This window comes from Papio anubis, chromosome 11, assembly GCF_008728515.1.
Source record: "Papio anubis isolate 15944 chromosome 11, Panubis1.0, whole genome shotgun sequence".
Classification (NCBI taxonomy): Eukaryota; Metazoa; Chordata; class Mammalia; order Primates; family Cercopithecidae; genus Papio; species Papio anubis.
The window spans coordinates 37166651-37188526 of record NC_044986.1 but is presented as its reverse complement, the minus strand read 5'-3'; the positions used below and the strand labels follow the sequence as shown (position 1 = coordinate 37188526).

The window sequence follows — 21876 nt, the reverse complement described above, 5'->3', positions numbered from 1 at the left end:
TCTCCCTCATTCATTCATTCTCTTGGGCCACAGATGTGGAGCTACCATCTGTTCTCATTATTACTTCATTTCCACATCCTCCCTCCCCAGCACTCCTTGTCAGCCTTCTGCTTGGCTCATTTTATAACCCCCTCCCTTAGAGATCTCTTCCATTCTCAGAACTCCCACAGTGCCTTACACAGGTAGCTGCTGGAGGCATTCAGTAGGGGACACTGCAGCCGAGGAATCATGATGGGGCTCCAGCAGGCTGGCCATGGGGGACAGGTGCAAGAAGAGGAGACAAAACAAAAATGAGAGGTACTTCGTGGCCCCTAAGAAGAGAGATCAGCCTTGCTCCTTTCTCTCCAATTCCTAGTCCAGTCCCCAAGAGGCCAATTCTACTCTGTTTTTAGAGGGCCATGAGAATATACTTTTTTTTTTTTTTTTTTTTTTTGGGAGATGGAGTCTCGCTCTGTTGCGCAGGCTGGAGTGCAGTGGCGCCATCTCAGCTCACTGCAAGCTCCGCCTCCCGGATTACACCATTCTCCTGCCTCAGCCTCCCGAGTAGCTGGGATTACAGGCACCCGCCATCACGCCCGGCTAATTTTTTGTATTTTTTAGTAGAGACGGGGTTTCACCGTGTTAGCCAGGATGGTCTCAATCTCCTGACCTCGTGATCCACCCGCCTCAGCCTCCCAAAGTGCTGGGATTACAGGCATGAGCCACTGCACCCAGCTGAGAATATACTCTTAAAAGACGCTCTTCTATTTGAGCTATCTTGAGTGGGATTCTGTATCTCACAACTAAAAGAGCCTTGGTTAGAACGTCAGGTACTAAACTCTTGTTTGTCCCAAATTTCTTAAGCTCGTCTCCAAGTTTTGATTCAGGCTCTCAGATTCATGGCCCATGAGGATGCCCACTCCCCGGATGGACACTCAAGAGGAGGCACCACCCCTGCCCCACCTAGCCCTGCACCCCACCGTGGCCCCAGGTGGACTCCCAGCCCAGCTTCTCCAAATCCTGACAAACGCGCTCATAATAAAAATTAACTTAAAGGTGAATTTGCTTTTCCAAACACTTCAAGTTCTCAGTGAACTCTGGCTTCAATCCAAGGTATAAGTCAGCCCCTGAATGAGGCCCTGGAGGATGAGATGATCAACTCCTTATGCTGCATTCTTTTTCCTTCCCCAAGAGCAGATGTGCACGTTATCAGATGCCTCCTTATCATCTCAAATCATCTTACTAAATTCAAAACTTTATGGGTGGAATAACTGCCAGGCTGCGCCTGATTCCTGTGCTGACATCCCCCTCCTTTCCAGCTAGCACCTGCTGATTGCTCTCTGCAGGCTGAGCCCAGCCCTGGCTCTGGGGCCAGCCCTGTCCTCTGTCAGAGGGATTTCAGGGGTTTGGACTCAACACACGAGAGTCTCAGCAGCACACCACCCTTCCCTCCAGTCTGACTCTGACCTGGGCTCCGATTTTGACTTGTGGATTTCTGTGTTATTTCTAACTCTTGCTGCCATCTTATTCTCTCAGGCCAGCTCTCTGCTTTCCTCCCTAATCCTTATTTCCTACAAGAACCAGTGGCTCTTGCCTTGTTCTTCTGAGCTCCCAGCATGGAAGAAGAAGCCTGCTTACAGCCTCTCTGATGGGATTTGCCTGGGTCTCTGGCCCACACACCCCAGCCTCCCTGTGCCTGTGCCTCTGCTCTGCCTCTGGTGGGGCCCTGTGCACCCAGGCTGGACCCCCACCACCAGCCTCCTGCCTGGGTGACAGCTCACCTGGGGCCTTTCTTGTAGGTGTGGGTTCTGCCTGCCTTGGGAGGGCAGTGGCTCCCCCACCCCAGTGGGGCTTTCATCCTGGATCCCACCCTCCAGTGCCCCCAGAGCACGACAATCATCACTCCCATATTAAAAACACAATCTCCTTAATGGTGGGAGAAAAAGCGGTTACTGCTGTATCCTTGGTGCTGAGCACAAAAGAGGTCCTCAATTAGCATATTTTACATGAAGGAAGGAGAGACAGAGAGAAAGAAATCATAATCATGAAATTGGCATCAGAGAGGCAGCAGAGCTGTGGGGTCAATCCCAGGGAAGAGTGTGGGGAATGACAGGCTAGGAGGGCGTCATGTGAAGATCAAGTTCTGACCTGTGGGAGCCAAGAAGTCTTGTGGGCGGGGCAGGGTGACGATGAGCTGGACACTCCCGAAGGTCTGAGAAAGGCAGGCTGAAAGTGCTTGGGGACCCTAGCAAGCTCTCCCTGGCTTGCAGACATAAGGACCACATTTTCCATCTGAGAATCTGTACAAAGGGTCCTGTAAAGAGAAGCTAATGACCACGTGGCTAAAGGGTGTCCTTTCCAGACACTCCCTGCAAGGTGATGTGGGCCTGCCCAGCTCCATTCCTGAGCCTGAGAATTTCTCTTGCTGCTGGTACCCATCCCCAGCAGGGGGTGGGAGGCATCACACATTCAAACAATCCATCCTACCCCTGACAGCCTCATGGGGGAGCAGGAGAGCAGGCGAGGCCATCAGGCAGTCTTGAGCCTCCTGGCCCCATCCACAGTTCACACGTGTTTGTCTGGCACCACTGATGTACCCAGCCTGATGCTGGAACAAAAGAAGAAGGGCCAGACTGTCACTGCTGTTGACAGTCTGGTTGATGGGTCGGGCAGATGCTGAATAAATAATAGCAGGCAGGATGAGGTTTAGCCTCCTTAAGCCTGCAGAAGACATCTTGTGCACCCCCAGCACCTCTCAAGGGGAGTGATGGAGAGCCTAAGTCTTCAGCAGCTCAAGGAAACAGGGTCAGAAGTGATGCCAGTGGCTGTTTCTAGAAGCAATGGAGTGTAGGAGCTAAAAGCAGGACCTCTGACACTTCAAAGACTAAAGTCCTAATCTTGGCTCTGCCAATGATTAGCTGTGTGCTCACCAACAGCTTACTTACCTCTCTGAAAATTCATTTCCACACCTACACGTACTAATAGTACCTATCACATAGAACTGTTGTGTGAAGATTAAATAAAATGTCTATAAAGCATTTAGCCTATAATTGACACAACAAATGGTAGTTGTTCTCATTCTTTTATTGTTACTACTAAAGGAATCAGCACTGAATCCATTCTCAGATCCTTCTCAGGCCAACTTTGTGATGACCCCAGAGTGTGGCTCAGGACAACTCGGGAAGTCTTTTTTTTTTTTTTTTTGAGATGAAATCTTGCTCTGTTGCCCAGGTTGGAGTGCAGTGGTGCGATCTCGGCTCACTGCAGCCTCTGCCTCCTGTGTTCTAGTGATTCTCCTGCCTCAGCCTCCCAAGTAGCTGGGATTACAGGTGTGTGCCACCACATCTGGCTAATTTTTCATGTATTTTCAGTAGAGATGGGGTTTCACTATGTTGGTCAGGCTGGTCTGGAACGCCTGACCTCAAGCAATCCACCCGCCTTGGCCTCCCAAAGTGCTAGGATTACAGGCGTGAGCCACCGTGCCCGGCCACTTGTGAAGTCTTTATGTTGGAGATTGATTCAGAGATTTCCCTTGTGCTGGCTGGAATCCAAATCCAAGCATGTGATAGAGTATACTGATGCAGGCCCAGCTCCAGAATCCCCTGCAGGTTCCGGAAGAGCGCCAAAATGAAGAACTCCAAGAGACTTGGGCATTCAGGGAGCATGGGGTTTGGCAGACAGAAGTTGGGGGTCGCAGAGAGAAGAGAAGACAAGAGAGCCAGCAAAGGGCCAACCCTGTGGGTATTACCGTTATTATTTTTGGTGTCAGACCCTGGAATAAGTGCTTTACCTATCACACTTATTTAATCCCCGCTGTGACGCAGGTATTATTATTCCATCTTACAAATAAGGAATGATTTGCTCTAAGTCCCACAGCTAATCAGTACAGAGCCAGGGGCGCAAACTCAGGCCTGCTGGGCTCCGACAGCCATGTCTTACCGCACGGCAGCCCTCCAAGGTCCTGAGGCCCATGGGCACAGCTCCAACAGTGGGGAGGCACACTAAAGACAGGACTGGGGTCAGAATTTCGTAACTTGAGATCCATGGATCTCAATCTGAAAATTGCAAGCACAATTGTGTGTGTGTGTCTGTGTGTGTGTGTGTGTGTGTCTACCTATGAGAAGGTTCATAATGTTCATCAGATTCTCAAAGGAGTCTGTGAATCTCAAAATGTCAAGCACAACATACTTAGAGAAAAGAAGCCACCAGGACCTTCTTCTCCGGACCCACTTCTCACCTAGGTTTTGAGGAGACAGTGGAAAGACAGGGATGTATAAGAGAGCTCCCTGATAGGCCCCTGTGACTCTCCAGATTTCCAAACCTGTGGCCCTGGCAGCAGAGGCCCTGAGATTTCTCAGAGATGGAACTTGGCAATGCATGATGTGAGAGAAGACAGACTTGAATCCAATGAACTGGCCCAGCAAGAGTTCAGCCTGACATTCATTCACAAAATCGAGACATCGTCCCTTCTGTAGGATATCACAGGGAGCACCCCACTGATCCATTCTCATTTGGACACTCGGCAGTCAGTAGCACTCCTACCCCAGCAAAGAAAACTAGTGAAATGATGAAGCCATGTCTACAAAGCTTAGGGGATGTTTCCACAGGGGTAGAGGCTGAAAAATCACAGCCCCATCTATAAGTTATCTCAAGAGCCTCAAAGTTGGGCCGAGTGCAGTGGTTCACACTTATAATCCCAATACTTTGGGAGGCTGAGGCAGGAGGATTGCTTGAGCCCAGGAGTTCAAGACCAGCCTGGGAAACAACATGACACCTTGTCTCCACAAAAAATACAAAAATCAGCCAGGCACGGTGGCATGTGCCTGTGGTTCCAGCTACTCAGGAGGCTGAGGTGAGAGGATGGTTGGAACCCAGGAGGTTGAGGCTTCAGTGCACCACTGCACCCCAGACTGAGTGACGGAGCAAAACCCTGTCTCAAAAAAAAAAAAAAAATTCAAAGTTAAAAATATTTTGGGAACAGAAACATGTTGGATCTATTTTTAGAGCCTCAAACCTTGGAAAGCAGAGCCCAGAAACCCGAAATCCAAGTTCTCTGATTCTGGACATTGGGTTTCTCTTGGGCATGCATTGGTGTTCAATACCTACCTTTAGCCCTGTAATGCCTGATAGCCTTTGGTTCCCCTCTTTTCTTTAGCCTGAAACACCAGCACTCAAATCCAGAGCTCAAACTGGCTTGAAGGAAGTCAGAATGTGGTTTCATCAGCCCCCCTGATCAGATAGGAACACTGAGACCAGGTGAGAGTAATGTGTGCCACTCAAAGTCATGGACAGCATACGGAAAGGAACTCTAGGAACCAAAGGGTCTGTGGATGAAGAAAGAATCCAAGGCTGGGCGTGGTGGCTCACGCTTATAATCCCAGCACTTTGGGAGGCTGAGGCGGGTGAATCACTTGAGATCAGGAGTTCAAGACCAACCTGGCTAACATGGTGAAACTCCATCTCTACTAAAAATACAAAAATTAGCTGGGCATGGTGGTGGGCGCCTGTAATCCCAGCTACTCGAGAGGCTGAGGCAGGAGAATCACTTGAACCTGAGATCATGCCACTGCATTCCAGCCTGGGCAACAGAGAGAGACTCTGTCTCAAAAAATAAAATAAAATGAAAAAAAGAAAGCGTCCCTATGATTCAGAGACAGGGCCCAGAGAGGGGACATGTCTCAGAGTCTCTCCTGCTAATGTATTATCTTGAACCCGATGCCCAAACCGTTGGGGTTATGCAGACATCCTACACAGATGGCAGGTGTTTAGGAAGTGAGGATTTAGAGCAAGGTTGATTTCTTAAATAGAGATGGACATGGCCCAGTGGCTCAGAATAGATGAGGCGGGAAACATCAACTTCCATCCGAGCCAATAAGTAATTAAAACCATTTCCCCTTTCAAAGTCCTCATTACAAACGTCAAGAAATCAGATCCAGATTTCCTCTTCAGGTACATTTGCAAAGATGGACTTGCCCAACACAGACTTCCTGGACTCTTAAGGGAACAAACAAACAAACAAAGTTGAAAGCATCAGTCACACAGGCTTCTCCTCCACATCTCACGTGGCTAACAGGAGAGGTGTCTAAGAACCCAGGAATGGGGCTGTCAGGTTCGGCCACCGTCCCATCGAAGAGGGTGCAAGAGGGTCGGAAAGTTTGTGCGCGCCTGTGTGCGTGTCTGTGTGTGTCTCCCGCTAAGTACTTCCTTCACTACACAGCTAATCCGATTAGCAGCTTTAGGAAACTCTGCAATGTTAATTCAAGGGCCCCATTCATAGAACAGCTTGCCAATGCCTGCCCAGGACTCCCATTCTTCTCACTGCAAATAAAATGCACACAGAAGGACTTTCTCTCCCTGAAGAATCCATTCTTGCCGCCTTGCCCCCACACACATACAAAATGCGACTGCCATATCCTCCAGCAGCCCCATGGCAAGGGAATGGGCCCATCGAAGAACGGGGGAGAAAGAGCAGTTCTCTCCATCCCAAGCACAAAATGAGTCCAATTTTAACAGCACCATCTACCCAGGCGATCTCCCCAAGCTGGGAGGCGTGCAGAGTAAAGAGGCGTCACGAATGCAGCTGGGTAGAGATGGATAAAGAGGCTTGAATGGGTCATCCAGCCTTTCTGGGGGCCTTCATTTCCTTACGTGTAGAATGGGGACTTTGAGCAGAGGGGACAGCTAGAACAGAGGCCGTCAGGAAGGAAATTGGGGGCCTGCACAGGCACACATCATTGCATTTGGCTGGAGGACCAGGAGTGGGAAGAGAGGTTGGATAGATAGATTGTGGACATAGCGTGAAGGGTCTTAAGAGTCCGACCAAGGAATGTTTCTAATAAGCAAGGGGGAGTTATTGAAGGTTATAAAGAGCACAGCTGTATTAGTTTCCTAGGACTGCCATACAGATTACAGCTGGGTGGCTTACAACAGAACTCTATTCTCTCACAATCCTGGAGGCTAGAAGCCTGAAGTCCAGGTGTTGGCAGCATTCTCTCGGAATACTTGAAGGGAGAATCCAACTTTGTTTCTGCTTAGCTTGTGGTGGCTCCTGATAACCCTGGTGTTCTTGGCTTGTGGCTACATCACTTCAATCTCTGCCTCTGTCTTCACATAGCCTTCTCTCTGTGTCCTCTTCTTTTCCTATAAGCACATCAGTCAGCGGATTTAGGATCCACCCTAAATCCAGGATGATCTCACCTCAAGATCCTTAACTAATTAGATCTGCAAAGATTCTATTTGCAAATAAGATTACATTCTGAGGTTCCAAGTAGACATGGGTTTTGGGAGGACCCACTACAGTGGTCACAAGGTTGCCAGGAAGATAAGCTAGAAGCTGAATGGAGTAAGAGAGACTAGAGGCAGGGAGACAAATTGGCATGAAATTGACACAGCTCATGGCCCCAAATGAACAGAAGACATGCTCCCTGCTGTGAATCCTAAAGCTGTCAGTGACTTTTTGTGGACACTGCAGTACCCGAAGTGCGCTCTTAAGCCAATCCAGGCATAAGGTCTTGGCTCACCATTGGCACAGAAAGACTGCAGCCTGCTTTCCAAGTGACAGCAAAGGAATGACCACCTGCACTCTTGTTCTCAGCTCCTCTAGCTGGCAATATGACGGGCAGGTTGGTAAAGTAGAAGACACAGCAACCTTGGAGTTGAGAAACTTGGATTCTAGTCCTGATTCTGCTACTGACTAAATTTGGGCACATCTAGCAAATAAGGCTGACTAGGTCACCTCTAGGGCAACTGACATGGTTTCCTTCTGCAGCCGAAAAAGCAGTTCCAAGATCACAGAATAAACAGGCAAAGGAGGCCTCTGGGGCTGCACTGCAGGGTTCTGGACCCTTCCCCCCATGTCCCCCTCCAGGGACCTCAGACCTCTCCCTTTGAGCCCTCTCCCTACCCTCCAACAAAAGAAACAGAATGATAGTTTGGCTCTGTGTCCCCACCCAAATCTCACCTTGTAGCTCCTGTAATTCCAAGTGTTATGGGAGGGACCCAAAGGGAGATGATTGAATTATAGGGCGGGTCTTTCCCATGCTGTTCTTGCAATGGTAAATGGGTCTCACGAGATCTGACGGTTTTAAAAATGGGAGTTTCCCTACACAAGCTCTCCTTGCCTGCCCCCATCCACACAAGATGTGACTTGTTCCTCCTTGCCTTCCGCCATGTTATGAGGACTCCCCAGCCACGTGGAACAGTGAGTCCAGTTAACCCTCTCTCTTTTGTAAATTGCCCAGTCTCGGGTACAGCTTTATCAGCAGGGTGAAAATAGACTAATACACAGAGGCACTTACCAAAGCTTGGAAATGAGACTAACTTGCATCTAAAAATACATCTTCCCACACATTTGGACGTAGAAAAAGAGGGTAAAGGTGTGATTCCTTTTTAAAGATTTTTAAAATTAAAACAAATGTTTAAAAATATATGCAGAAAGTTATTCATAGAAACGTTTCTTCTAAGAGGAAAAAAAATACAGAAAAAAAATGGGAAACAACCTTCACATTTATCTATAAGGGCTTAGTTAGGTAAATCACGGCAGAGTTGCACATTGGACCACTACTGCCATTAAAATAAGAGAGACCACAACGTGCTGCATAACAAGATGTCCGTGATAGAGTGTTAAGTAAAAAACACACACAACGCCAAAACACATTGAGTAAAATCCCTAATCCCTTTTATGTTACACACAGACACACATACACACACATACACACACATGCACACACACAGCCCGAGCACATTAAGTCTGGAAAGAATCCAGCAAACTGGTAATGCCAGGGATCTTTGGGGCTCAGATAACAGGGGATTTTCACTTTCCACTTTATACAATTATGAGCTATTGGACTTTTTTTTTTTTAAAACAACAAGCAGCACTAGTTTAATCAACAAAAACAATAAAAAATATTCCCATTCTGACGATAAAATAACTATTCCTACTATTCTAGGTAGATGCAAAGTACTATTGGCCCTCAGAGAAAAATGATCAGGATAAAAATCACTTTGCCATAAAAACACACTAGAAAAGTGTGTTTCAAGCTTGGGAAGGAGGAAACACCAAGTATTATGTATTTCAAAGGCCTCATTCCTAAGCCCCCACATTCCCCCCGTACCCAGCAAATTTCCCTCATTCTCCACTTGTTTTAATTTTAATTTTAATTTTTTTAGAGACAAGGTTTCACTCTGTCGCCCAGGCTGAAGTGCAGTGGTGTGATATTGCTCACTGCAGCCTCAACCTCCCAGGCTCAAGTGATCCTCCTGCTTCAGCTTCTCAAGTAGCTGGGACCACAGGGGTGACATGCCCAGCTCCCCACTCTCCACTTTAATCGTAAACCCTCCCAGGTCAGTCTTCTCTCTGCGAATATTAATAATAATGAGGAGGAAGCAGATGAAATTTATAAGCATTTGTTATGTGCCAGGCACTGTGCTAAGCACTTTGCACATATTCTTTCTTTTCATCCTCACGGCATTACTCTGAGGTAACTATTATTGCTATTTGCATTTGACAGATGGGGAAACTGAGGCCCAGCTTAAGGGTGCAAGCCCAGGCAGTCTGACCCCAAAGCCTGTGACCACGGTCAACGCTCTCACCACCCTTCTGGGAGCAAAGCCCTGCTGAGGCTCTGGATCTCTAAGGCCCTGGGAGACGGCTCCAGGGTCTGCCATCTTCATCTGCCTCCACCTCCTCTCTGGTGATGTTGGCCAGCACCTTCTGGGTACAAGGTCCTGGCCCAGACTCTGGGGCATCTAAATCCTGGCAGGATGTAAGCTCCATGCTCTATCAGCTCTATCAGCTCACAGGAGAGAAGGGAGAAGACAGGCCTCCGAGTTCTTAGGTCATGTCCACCTTGAGCAAGTGGCATGAGGGAGAAAAGGCAGGGCTGCTGGGCTTCCTCTACTGCAGCATCCTCAGGCAGCCTTCCCTCAACACAACCCTCTAGGAGCTAGGCACGCAGCTGGCGTGGTGGCTGGCCACTGCCCCACCTCTCTTTGGGGTCTCTCACACGCATCTGCCAACCTTAGGCCCCCAAGGACAGCAGGAGAGCTGAGAGAGGCAACCCTGAGCATTCTTGATGGTGGGCAGGCGTCAACTCAGTGAGACCCAAACAGCGGAGACCAAGACTCAAAGGCCTTACTGGATCCTGCCCAGACACCGCTCCTGTCTTCTAAATGAGTATGCATCCACTTAGAGCCTAAAGTGGTACAACCACTTTGGAGGACTCTCCGACAGTACCTACTAAAGCTGAACTGTGTGTGCCCTATGACCCAGCGACCCCACTCCTGGGCACAGGCCCAGTGGAAATGAGTGCTCGTGTTCACCAAAACACTGTCTAAGAATGACAGCAGCAGCTTTATTTATCATAACCCAAACCACAAACTGCCCACATGTCTGTCAACTGAAGAACAAATAAACCAGGGTCCGTTCACACAATAGAATACTGCACAACAATGAAAAAGAGCAACACAACAACATGAGTGAATTTCAGTCACAGGCCGCCTAAAAGAATCCAGACACAGAGTAATACAGACTGTACGACTCCATGCAGGTAAAAGGAATCTGTGGTGATGGAGGTCAGACCAGTGGCTACTTTGGGATGCGTGTTAACTGGGAGGGGTGTGTGGAGTCTCTGGGGTCTGGAATATTCCTTATCTTGGTCTGGGTGGTAGTCCCATGGGTGTGTACATATGTAAAAGTTAATCATGCTGTATGTTTGAGATACGTGAAGTTCACTATTTTTAAGTAACACCATCAAAAATGTTTTAAAAATATTTTAACTACACACACAAGGTTACAGTCAGGTCAGCTTCTCTAGGCCTCCAGGTAAGAACTGGGGAGAAAAGTGTGATTAGACGGAGTGGTAGAATTATGCAAAGATGCTTCCCTTGGTTAGCGTTTAAGTAAAGTTCTGGATATATTGGTATTAAAAATAATTGAAAACTCCATTTACAATGTGAATAGACTTTCAAACCTTATACAAGACCTCAAAAATCCTAAGAAATGACACTCATGAAACAAGACACCAAAAAGAAATCCTAAAGTACATAACTGCTCCACCTTCCCCCGAGCCACTGGCGATAGGTCCCTGTGGCCTCCTGGCAATGTCAGCCCTCATCCACCAACCCCTGCAGGGAGCTTTGAAGGCAGTTCCCTGTAGCTGCTCGTGTTCCTCATGAACTGCGGGAGGTGCCCCAGGCACATGCCCACCTACTTCCCTCCAGGTTCCAGAGATCTTCCTAGATGTCACCACGTACATGAGCAGCCTGGAAGAGGAACTGCCTGATACAACCCTCCCCCGAGCACCGTCCCCACTGTAATCGGCATAGTGAGGCTGCCCAAGCAGCCAGCCAGGAACCCAGCACCCCAACGGCACCTGGTGGGCTGCAAAGAGCAGTGGTAGAGAGGCCTCCACCCTGGCACCCCTGATTTCAAGATGAGCCAGTCATGCTCCTATTCACCAGAACCCCTACCGCCCAGTGGGCAAAGCCCAAGCTCATGAGCTCGACAGACAAGCCCTTCACCGTCCACCCCAGCTAACTTCTCCAGGTGCATCTCCTGCCACAGCCCACCCCAAAGGGCTGCCCTCCAGTGACTTGCACCTTGCCTCTGTTCCTCAAATAGAGTCCCCTCATACTTCCTGCCTTTGCAAAAGGCTCTCATTCCACCTGAAATGCCCTTTTTCCCACTGAGGACTCCTCACCCTTCAAGACACCACACACGTGTGCCCATTCACATGACACCAGGCAGGCTTCTCCACTCACTCTCTGTCTTCCCACTGCTCGTGGTTTCTCACACACTTGCTATGAGGTATTATGGTTATCTGTTTCCATTTCACTTGACTCTCCAATCTGGAAAGTGCTGAATCCTGAGGCCAGAGTCCTAAGAACCAACACCAAGCTCCAGCCTGAACCCTCTGATAAAGAGGCAAATGGAGATTTTCTTAGAAGAATCAGCAAACTTGGAAGCCCCAGCTCCACTGGCTCCAGTGGAGGAGGAGAAGTGACTCCTCTGATTTTCCACAAATAGGGGGGCATTGGACTAGCAGGTCAAATACCGATGACTTGTGGTCCACATCTCCCCCTGCTGGAGTCCCTCGTCCCTCCCGTCAGGGCAGGAGAAGGGAGGATGTAGTACCTACCTGTGCTGTGTCCAGTTGCCCCCACTGTTTGCTTGGTCCAGTCTCTGACTTTGTCAATGTGAAAGAGCTTCAAGTCATCTTCATCTAAGGCAATGTCTCCCCAAAAGACAGCTGGGAAGAAAACACATAAGTGGGTGAATTTATGGTGGAAGTCAAGAAAAATGGATTCACTAATGCCCCAAACAGCATTGGGTGTTGGGTAGTAAACTTTGGAAAAGACAACCCATCCAATAAAATTTCTCCTTGAGCCAAAGAGATAGGGCTGGTGGAGGCAGAGGAACAGCAGGTATTAGTTCTGTGCATCAGAGCCCTGCGGCTGGGCCAACCGCCATGAAAATCCACATCCTAAGTCTGCAAGGTATTTTGAAAGGTCACCTGTCTTGTCTTCGCTCTAGGCAGCTCTGAGCAAAACTACCACAAAAAGACAATTGCTTCTTTCTTCTTTATGGTCCCCAGGATATAGAAGAAAACAAATAATGTGATAAATTATACTGTTGTCCATAATTTTTGTTGCCCTTCCCTGGGAAAACATTATAGTTCCCTGCCCTATTGGTGTCAGGATTGGCCACACAGCCTGCTCTAATTCAGTATGAGCAGAAGCTTTAAGATGTAGTACATGATTCACTGCGTCCTCTTTGCCCTGTCCCAGAAGACAAGCAGTGTTCTAGATGGGGTTCATCTGGGTTCATGGGGATCACCCTAGGTTCTGGAGTAAAGATGATGTATAGCACAGTGTGTCTTATCAGGATGGATATGTAGCACGGATTAAAAAATGAAAACACTGTTTTATTGTCGGGGGAGAGGATGGATTTTTTTTTTTTTTAAGAGAGACAGAGTCTTGCTCTGTAGCCCAGTCTGGAGTGCAGTGTCACGATCATAGCTCACTGCAACCTTGGAAGCCTGGGCTCAAGCAATCCTCCCACCTCAGCTGCCTGAGTAGCTAGGACTCCAGACATGGGACACCACGCCTGGCTAATTTTTAAAATTTTTTTGTAGAGACAGGGTCTCACTATGTTGTGCAGTCTTGAATAATTCTCCTGCCTCAGCCTCTCAAAACACTGGGATTACAAGTGTGATGTTGTTTTCATAATCTTCTGAGATTCACGGGCATTCATTACTGGAACACAATCTCTGTATCCTCACTAATACAGAAATTGCTATCAGAAATAGTATGTTGTGTAACAAAAATCCATTGTCTTTGGGCCAGGTGTCAAGGAAACTGTTACCAGAGGCTGAGAGGAAGTCATCTCTATGTTATGCGGTGACGGTGACGAAGCATTCAGTCAAACTGTTGCCTGCCTTCACTCGGAAGGCAGATGATGAACTGAATGTGCTATGGTTTCAAATGAAGACATGGAGTAAGAATGTTGATAGTGTGCCTTGGTTGTTATTAACTATGTTTGACAAGGCACTACAAGAAAGAAACAGGCTAAAAAAAATGACAATTTTTGTAAGAATGACAAAGAATAGAGAGTCCAAAACTTCAGGGTCTTAGGGAGTTGGAAGAGCTAACCTATTCTCATAACTACAGAAAAAAAGAAGGCTGAGAACCTCGAGTAACAGAGGTTGATGAAAATTCAGCATTGTAGTGTCAAGAAAGGCCTTTATGGAAAACCGGAAGGTTCTCTAAAAAGTAACTTAAATTTGTCATGAGACCCAGCAATTCAACTCTTAGGGATCTTCCCAAGAGAAATGAAAACACGTTCATACAAAGACATGTTCAAATGTTTATGGCGGCCTTCTTTCTAACAGCCCTAATCTTGAAACAACTTAAATGTCCATTAGCTATTGAAATGGACAAACAAAATGTGGCATATCTATACAACGGAACTATGTAGCAATTAAAAGGAACAAACTATAGGCACAGGCTCCAATATGTATGAATCTCAAAAACATCATGCAAAATGAAATAACTGTTGCCAAACACTACATATTATATGATGCATTTGATATGAAATGTCTACAAAAGGCTAATTTATAGAAGTAGAAATATTTGGCTGAGTGCGGGGGCTCACGCCTGTAATCCCAGCACTTTGGGAGGCCGAGGCAGGCGGATCACGAGGTCAGGAGATCGAGACCATCCTGGCTAACATGGTGAAACCCCATCTCTACTAAAAATACAAAAAATTAGCCGGGCGTGTTGGCGGGCGCCTGTTGTCCCAGCTACTCAGGAGGCTGAGGCAGGAAAATGGCATGAACCCGGGAGGCGGAGCTTGCAATGAGCTGAAATTGTGCCACTGCACTCCAGCCTGGGCAACAGAGCGAGACTTCATTTCAAAAAAAAAAAGAAGTAGAAATATTTGTAATTGCTTAGGACTCGGGGCAGAAACAAGGATTGACTGTAAATGAACATGCAGAAATTTGGAGGTTGCTGGAAATGCTCTAGAACTGGATTGTAGCTATGGTTACACAATTATAAATTTACTAAAATCACATGTACACTTATGATAAGCAAATTACACAGCATGTAAATTATACTCAAGATGTCTGTTAAAGAAAAAAATTCAACCTTGTAGCAAGGACCAACCAAGATGGTACCTGGTAAATCCTTTCAGTTGGGAAAGAATTGTTCAGATAAAGAAAACTAAGAATATGTTTCTCTCAGAAGCTTCATAAGTGCAAGGTAGCAATAATTAAGTCTGGAGAGAGATAGACATGTTTAGAAAATAATTGTATGTGGCTATGGCACACACAGCTGAACCAAACAGATAAGAAGATGATTAATGTTGTAGAAAAGCATAGGACCAAAAAAAGTCATTAGCATGGCCTATAAGAGGCTGCCAATGTTTGACACTTAAAATGACACAAAATGACCCTTGGGCCCCCATCCTCGTATGGGAAAGAAACAGGCTGAAAAAGCTGCCCCCATGAAGGACATATTCTCTGATGCCCTCTTCAGATGTGGTCAATAAGAATAAGGGAAGAGGAAGGGCAGGACCTCCCAGAGTCTGGAGCTCAAAGCCACGGAGGGAAAGTGAAAGGAGAGCTACTCGCAGGAGGTGGCATCAGGGCCTCATGAAGGAACCTTCCCCATCCTAGGGGCCCCTTGCAACGTGTCCAGCCTGATTTCAGAACTGTTATGGATCAGTGACTGTTGTGCCTCCCAATCTTCCTGTTTCCAAATGGAAGTGTTTGTTTCAGTTATCCTGTCCCTTATCTATCATTGTATATTGAGTATGTATTTGGGGGTGGGGTGGGGAAGTATATGATTGTTTTAAAGTTCACAAGTCTCTGGATGAAGAGGAGTCACATCCTGACTTAGTATAGAGACGATCACAAGATCTTGGACTTGGAGCCTGGTACCATGACTGGACCGGACTTTGGGGAAAGGTAAGTATGTTGTATATACGGGAGGAGAAGGGAAGCAAGTATTTGTTACAAGAGGGGAGGAGACCTGTGACAGAGTCTATTATTGTTCATCATTTTTGCTGCTTCTCCTGGGTACAAATTATACTTCCCCCTCTCTCAGATGTCAGGCTTCACCATGTGATTTATTTTATTTATTTATTTATTTTTTGAGATGGAGTCTCTCTCTGTTGCCCAGGCTGGAGTGCAGTGGCATGATCTCAGCTCACTGCAATCTCCGCCTCCCAGATTCAAGCGATTCTTATTCCTCTACCTCCCGTGTAGCTGGGATTACAGGCATGCACCACCATGCTGGCTAATATTTTTGTATTTTTAGTAGAGTTGGGGTTTCACCATGTTGGCCAAGCTGGTCTGGAACTCCTGACCTCAAGTGATCCTCCTGCCTCGGCCTCCCAAAGTGCGGGGATTACAGGTATGAGCCACTGCACCTGGCCCACCATGATTTTTTTCTGGCTAATGAAAGTGAGGGGAAGTGACATGTGTCACTTCCAAGCAGAACCTGTAAGACCCAGCACATGGTTTGCCATGTTCTCTTTTCCCAAAGCCATAAGACAAAGAATATTCCAGAAACAGGTTGCTCTATCAGGCTGAGACACAGAGTGAAGATGATATGATCCAGGGTGAACATGTAACATGAGACAAAAACTTCTGTGGTTCTAAAGCACGGATACTTAGGAATTATTTATTACTGTATCATAATCTAGATTATAATGATTGACACATACAGCCTTTGCAAAATGATCTGTATTCATATTCTGGCTCTGAAACTTATTAGCTCTGCAACCTCACACATGTTACTCCACCTCACTGAGCCACAAATGATTCATCTATAAATAGAGATAATATTGCCTATTCTGGAAACCTGTTGAGAAAATTAAATGAGATCATGTACCCATAAGTACACACACACACATACCATGGCACCATGGCTTTCTTTTTTTCTTCAATAGATATAATCTTACTTCAGTAGATGTAATCTATTGAAGGAAGAAAAATAAAATTTGTGGAGCAATGAAGAACCAAGCCCTGTACTTGACACATTGATGCTTTCCCTGCAGAGATCAAACATAACTTGAAGTTTGAAACCCAAGTAATCCATCCAAGCTGTCCATATTACACAATCTATAAACTGGCTCACGCTTCTCCCTGTACTTGGCACATAGTAGGTGATTTCCCCGCAGAGGTCAAATATAACTTTCGAAACTTTGAAACCCACGTCATCCATCCACGCTGTCCATACTGTGAAATCTATGAATTGAGACTCATGCTCCTCACAGCACTCATTTTTATATTTCTAGGTCGGAGTTTCCCAGCTCTCCGTCCCCCTTTCTTATTTAGTTACAAGCCACCAGAGGCTTTTAAAAGAAACAAGTGTGCAAAAGAATAAAGTTGAATTCCTACTTCGCACCATATACAAAATTTAACTCAAAGTGAATCAATGACCTAAATGTAGGAGCTAAAACCATAAAACTATTAGAAAGAAACATCAGCATAAATCTTCATGATTTGGCAATGGCGTAGATATAACATTAAAAGCATGAGCAACAAAAGAAAAAATAAATTAGATTTAATCAAATTTATAAATTTTTGTGCATTGCGATATTATCATAAAAGGAGGACATTATCAAGAATGTGAAAAGACAACTTACAGAATGGGAGAAAATTTGTGCAAGTCATATATCTTATAAGAGCCTACAATCCAGAATATAAAATGAACTCTTACAATTCAACAACAAAAAGGCAACCCAATTAAAAATAAGCAAAGGATCTGAAAAAACACGCCTGTAAGGAAAAGATATAAATGGCCAACACATGAAAAGATGCTCAAAAGCATCAGTCATTAGGGAAATGCAAATCAAAACCACAATGAAGTACCACTTCACAGCCATTCGGATGGCTAGAATAAAAAATTAGAAAATAAAAAGTGTTGACTGAATGCAATAAATGTCTCTCAATTTAAAGCTTTTCTTGGGGACTCCAACTTTGTACAAGGCAGTCTATCTGACAATTCCTTGAATTCTGACTGTCACCTAGAACTCCCTTGAAATGTGTGGGAAGGTTGGCTAGGTCAAAGATGATTTCCAGCTGCCTGCACTGAGCCCTTCGGCCTCCCACTTTCCTGAAGATTTGGCACAAGACAGTCCACAGTGCAGCGCCACTTTTCCCCCATAGAAAAAGTGTCCCATGTCAATTATGGCAATGGCAATGGAGGCAATCAGGAATACTTCTCAAACCTTCTGAGAGAAGAAAGAGAGAAGCAAGAGGGTGGGAGAAGGGAACAGATGAACAGGCACTGGGAAAAGCACCCAAGCCAAGGAAGTAATACAGTGGTCTTCCAACTTCTGTGTTCACGTGTTCCTAAATCATTTTGAAAAGCTACATATCCCTTTGTTAACCTGACACTTCAGATTTCTCACGATAAGTTTAAACACTTATTTTGCTCATGAGAAGAAAATAATAAATATTTTACAAGATGAGGATTGACTATATGTGGAATAAATGTTTCATGATATGGTTTGGTAAACAGGTTTAACTACCTTATGGAATAGCATGCTGAAACCGAAATAAAACAAGAAAAATGTTAATCCTGGGTTTTATCCACATAGCTTGAAAAATTTAGAGGTTAAGTATATTCTAGTTATACTTAAGAGAATCATTATCATTAACTACCTGACTTTAGTTGTTCTGAATTCAAAATATTCCCCCCTGCCTCAAGCATTTCCCTTAATAGAAATTCCTATAGACAAGAAGAGACAGAAGAGCTGCAGGTCTAAGATACTCTGGCTCCTCATCGAAGAAGGCTGCTCTATAACCAACCATTTCTCATTTTTCCTTTGACACTTGGGGATTTTGTACACAGTGGGATTCCAGATGGGTGACAGGTAAGCCTCTCTTCCGTGAAGTGCAGGAAGGGCCACGCGCCAGCATCCTCCAGCTGTCTTAGCATAGAATTCTAGATGTGTGCTTCAGAACCCAGAAGTTCACTCCCTTGAACCATCTGTAGACAGCACCCCTGCGAAGTCCAATGCCCCTGCACACCGCAGTTTGAAGGCAGGCAGAGCATGGCAGAGGGGCCAAGCAAGGCAGAGCAGCGGGGGCCGCTCTGCAGCAGCCCCTTCCCAAAGTCAAAGGGCTGCTGGGAAACTCCTCCCACACTGTCCCCTGGGCCTGCTTAGCCTAGGTCTCCACCTCCTCATGCCCAGTGCTCAGGTATCCTCCTGACACCAAAAGGTGGGAGCCCCAGGCTGATTCCCTTGCAGGGGAATCCTCCACAAAGGCACTTTCTGCCTGCAGTCTTCATATTGTTCACCTGGGGAGGCAGGCTCATTAAAAGCATGTACTTTTAAGTCAGAAAGACCGGGGTTCCAATCCCAGTGCCATCATTGAAGAGCTGTGTGACCTCGGGTAACTCACTTGGTCTCTCTGAGTCATGGTTTCCTCATCTGGAAACAGAGGTGCCTAGCTAGTAGAAGTGTGAGCGAATTAAATGACATGAGGTCTGTTAAGCAGCCGGTGCCAGGCCTGGCCTGTGGCAAGCACTCAGTGAACAGTGGTGCCACTCCAACCTCCACTTTGTTCCTCCTGGTTCCTGTCTCTCCCCCTCCCCCACCTGTCCTCATCCAGAAGACCCCACCCTGCAAAACTCAGCTCAGCTTCCATCATCAGTATTTGCCCTCCCACCCCGACACACTCTTTCCTTTCTCTGTATTCCTTTAGGACAAATGGTCTCAACCAGACAATATTAACCAGACAGTGGGGGCTAAATCACACTACTATACTCACCTAACACTTAATGAGGCAGCACACGCCAGGCATTGGCAGGGGTAGGGGTGGGGGTTGGAGTAGGTGGAGTTGGGGGAGGGAGAGGAGATCACGTTTTCTGTAATGCTTTACAGTTAACACTGGATTGTACATAGGCATCGCTTCTTTTAGTTTTTGCATCAACCTATATTGGTCTCGTTCCAGTTTTACCGATTAAGAACCTGAGACTCAGAAAAGAGAATGACTTGCTTGGGGTCAAAGGGTCAGCAAGCAGCCGAGCCAGGACCCCAAGCCAGGGTTCTTCCCAGTCCCCCAGCGGCTCCCTCAGCTCTTAGCATCTACTCAACTTCCCAGATTGTGCCAGAGTCTAAACGCCATGACGACAGGCTCCCATGTACATTTCACTTGTGAAATCCCATTTTATACTTGCCAAGGAAAGCCATCATATGGTGCTGTATGGGCCTAGCGGCTGACGGTAAAAGAACCTAATCAGATAGCCCCCGGCTCACGTCCTGCCTGGGAAGCCTTAGACAAATAACTTCACCTCTCTGAGTCTCAGTTTCTTCATCTTCCAAGTGGGAATAAAGAGTCATAGTATCTTCCACGTGGGGTTGTTGCAAGCATCAACTGAGATAATGTGGATCCGTGCTCAGCACAGAACTGGTACCATGCCCCACTCAGCAAATATGAGATGGAAGATCTGCACCCTGCAGGCACTGAGGTGGCCAGCCATGGCCCACATCAATGTGATATGCAGTGAGCTAAGAGACATTTTTACAGGTTTGATCCCCTTGGGACGCACTGACTTAGTGCTTGCGTGCCCAGCCCAGGACAACCCTTACCCACAACAGCTGCAAGAGGGCGTGGCCTGGCCCTTCTGCAGCACCCACAGGAAGCCCTCATGGTGTGGGACTGGATCCTACCCCACCTCAAGGCTCAGAGAGCCCCTTCCCATGCCAGCCCAGGCTCCCATGCTGCGGTCCGGCAGACTCTTCCCTTGTGTTCTATAGATCCTACCCCAGGATCCCACAGACAGTTCCTGTAGATCCCGCTCAAAGCCAGTCCAAGAAGGTCACCTGCTCTTCACTCAGAGGGGGCACAGCCCATGGCATGAGTCCTCAGCGCTGCCCCTTAGGCTCACAGATACAGCCTTCAAGCCAGAGTGGTGGCTGCACCCCAGGACACAGGTCTAGAATGTCATCTGGAGTCTCCAAGCCACCACCGCCTTCCATAGACAGCAGCATGTTCTGCAGGGGGTCTGAGTGATTCATTCAAGGTCCCATAGTGAGTCATTTGGCAGAGTGAAGACTCAAGTCCAGGACCACCCATAACAACGGGGTCTGAACCAGCAGGGCCCACATGCATCTGGGAGCCAAGGATGGAAACCCCTGTGTGGAAGGAAGAAGAAACTCACCTTGATACTCTAAATAAGCCAAAGGCTGCCGAGGGAACCTAGACTCCTGACACAATGCGTTCTTCATAACAGAGCTCCTTCCATGACGTGCAATGTGTGTCTTCAGAGAGAAGAGCAGGGCACTAAGGGGTAAGTTCAAAACCAGTATAGCCCAGGAACAGCAAAGAGCGCTGTGACTAATTGTGATGTGCGCCACGGGCATGAGTGCAGAGGGCAACCCTCGTGGCACACATTTGCCATCCTTGCCTTCCTCGTTAAGAAGGAAATCAGGGTAATGCTGCTGCAGGAGAGAACCAGTAGTTTGGTATCAAAGCAGCTGCTCTCCTAGAAAACCTAAAAGAATAAACTGAAGTAATCCCAAGCCAGGTGCAGTGGCTCACTTGTAATCCCAACACTTTGGGAGGCCAAGGTGGGAAGATCACCTGAGCACAGGAGTTTGAGACCAGCCTGGGCAACAAAGTGAGACGCCTGTCTCTACCAAAAAATCAAAACATTAGCTGGGCATGGTGGCACACTCCGGTGGCCCCAGCTACATGGGAAACTGAGGCAGGAGGATCACTTGAATCCAGGAGGTCGAGGCTACAGTGAGCCATGATGATGTCTCCAGACCCATAGTCTGGGCAAATATGGGTTTAAAACTCTGGTCAGAAGAGGGAGGGAGGGAGGGGAGGGGAGGGGGGAGGGAAGGAAGGGAAGTGGAAGGAAGGAAGGAAGGAAGGAAGGAAGGAAGGAAGGAAGGAAGGAAGGAAGGAAAGAAAGAAAGAAAGAGGAAAGAAAGAAAGAAAGAAAAGAAAGAAAGAAAGAAAGAAAGAAAGAAAGAAAAGAAAGAAAGAAGGAAGGAAGGAAGGAAAGAAAGGGAGGAAGGAAGGAAGGAAGAAAGAGAAAGAAAGAAAAGAAAAGAAAGAAAGAAAGAAAGAAAGAAAGAAAGAAAGAAAGAAAGAAAGGAGGGAGGGAGGAACGGACATGGAATGGAATGGAAATGGAGGAAACTGAATTTACATTTTATTTCCTTTTAATTAAAGTTTAAATTGTCACACGCGGGCTAGCTATATTATAAGTAAAATATACATAAATAATATAAAATTATAAATGATATAATACAAAACTACTATGCATTACTTATAAAAAATAAAACTGCTATGGCACCTCCCATTTAAAATAACATATCTAAGCAGGCACGTGGCCTCGCTCACACCTGTAATCCTAGCACTTTGGGGA

General features: G+C 46.6%; 1 protein-coding gene across 1 annotated transcript in view; it reads right to left on the bottom strand.

Annotated features, from left to right (window-relative positions):
- TLL2 (tolloid like 2) overlaps positions 1 to 21876 on the bottom strand; it is a 151915-nt gene that overhangs the window by 102144 nt on the left and 27895 nt on the right. The window contains exon 2 of the mRNA XM_003904059.5: positions 12117 to 12227. Coding sequence (XP_003904108.2) covers positions 12117 to 12227 — 111 coding nt within the window. The remainder of the gene's footprint in view (positions 1 to 12116; positions 12228 to 21876) is intronic.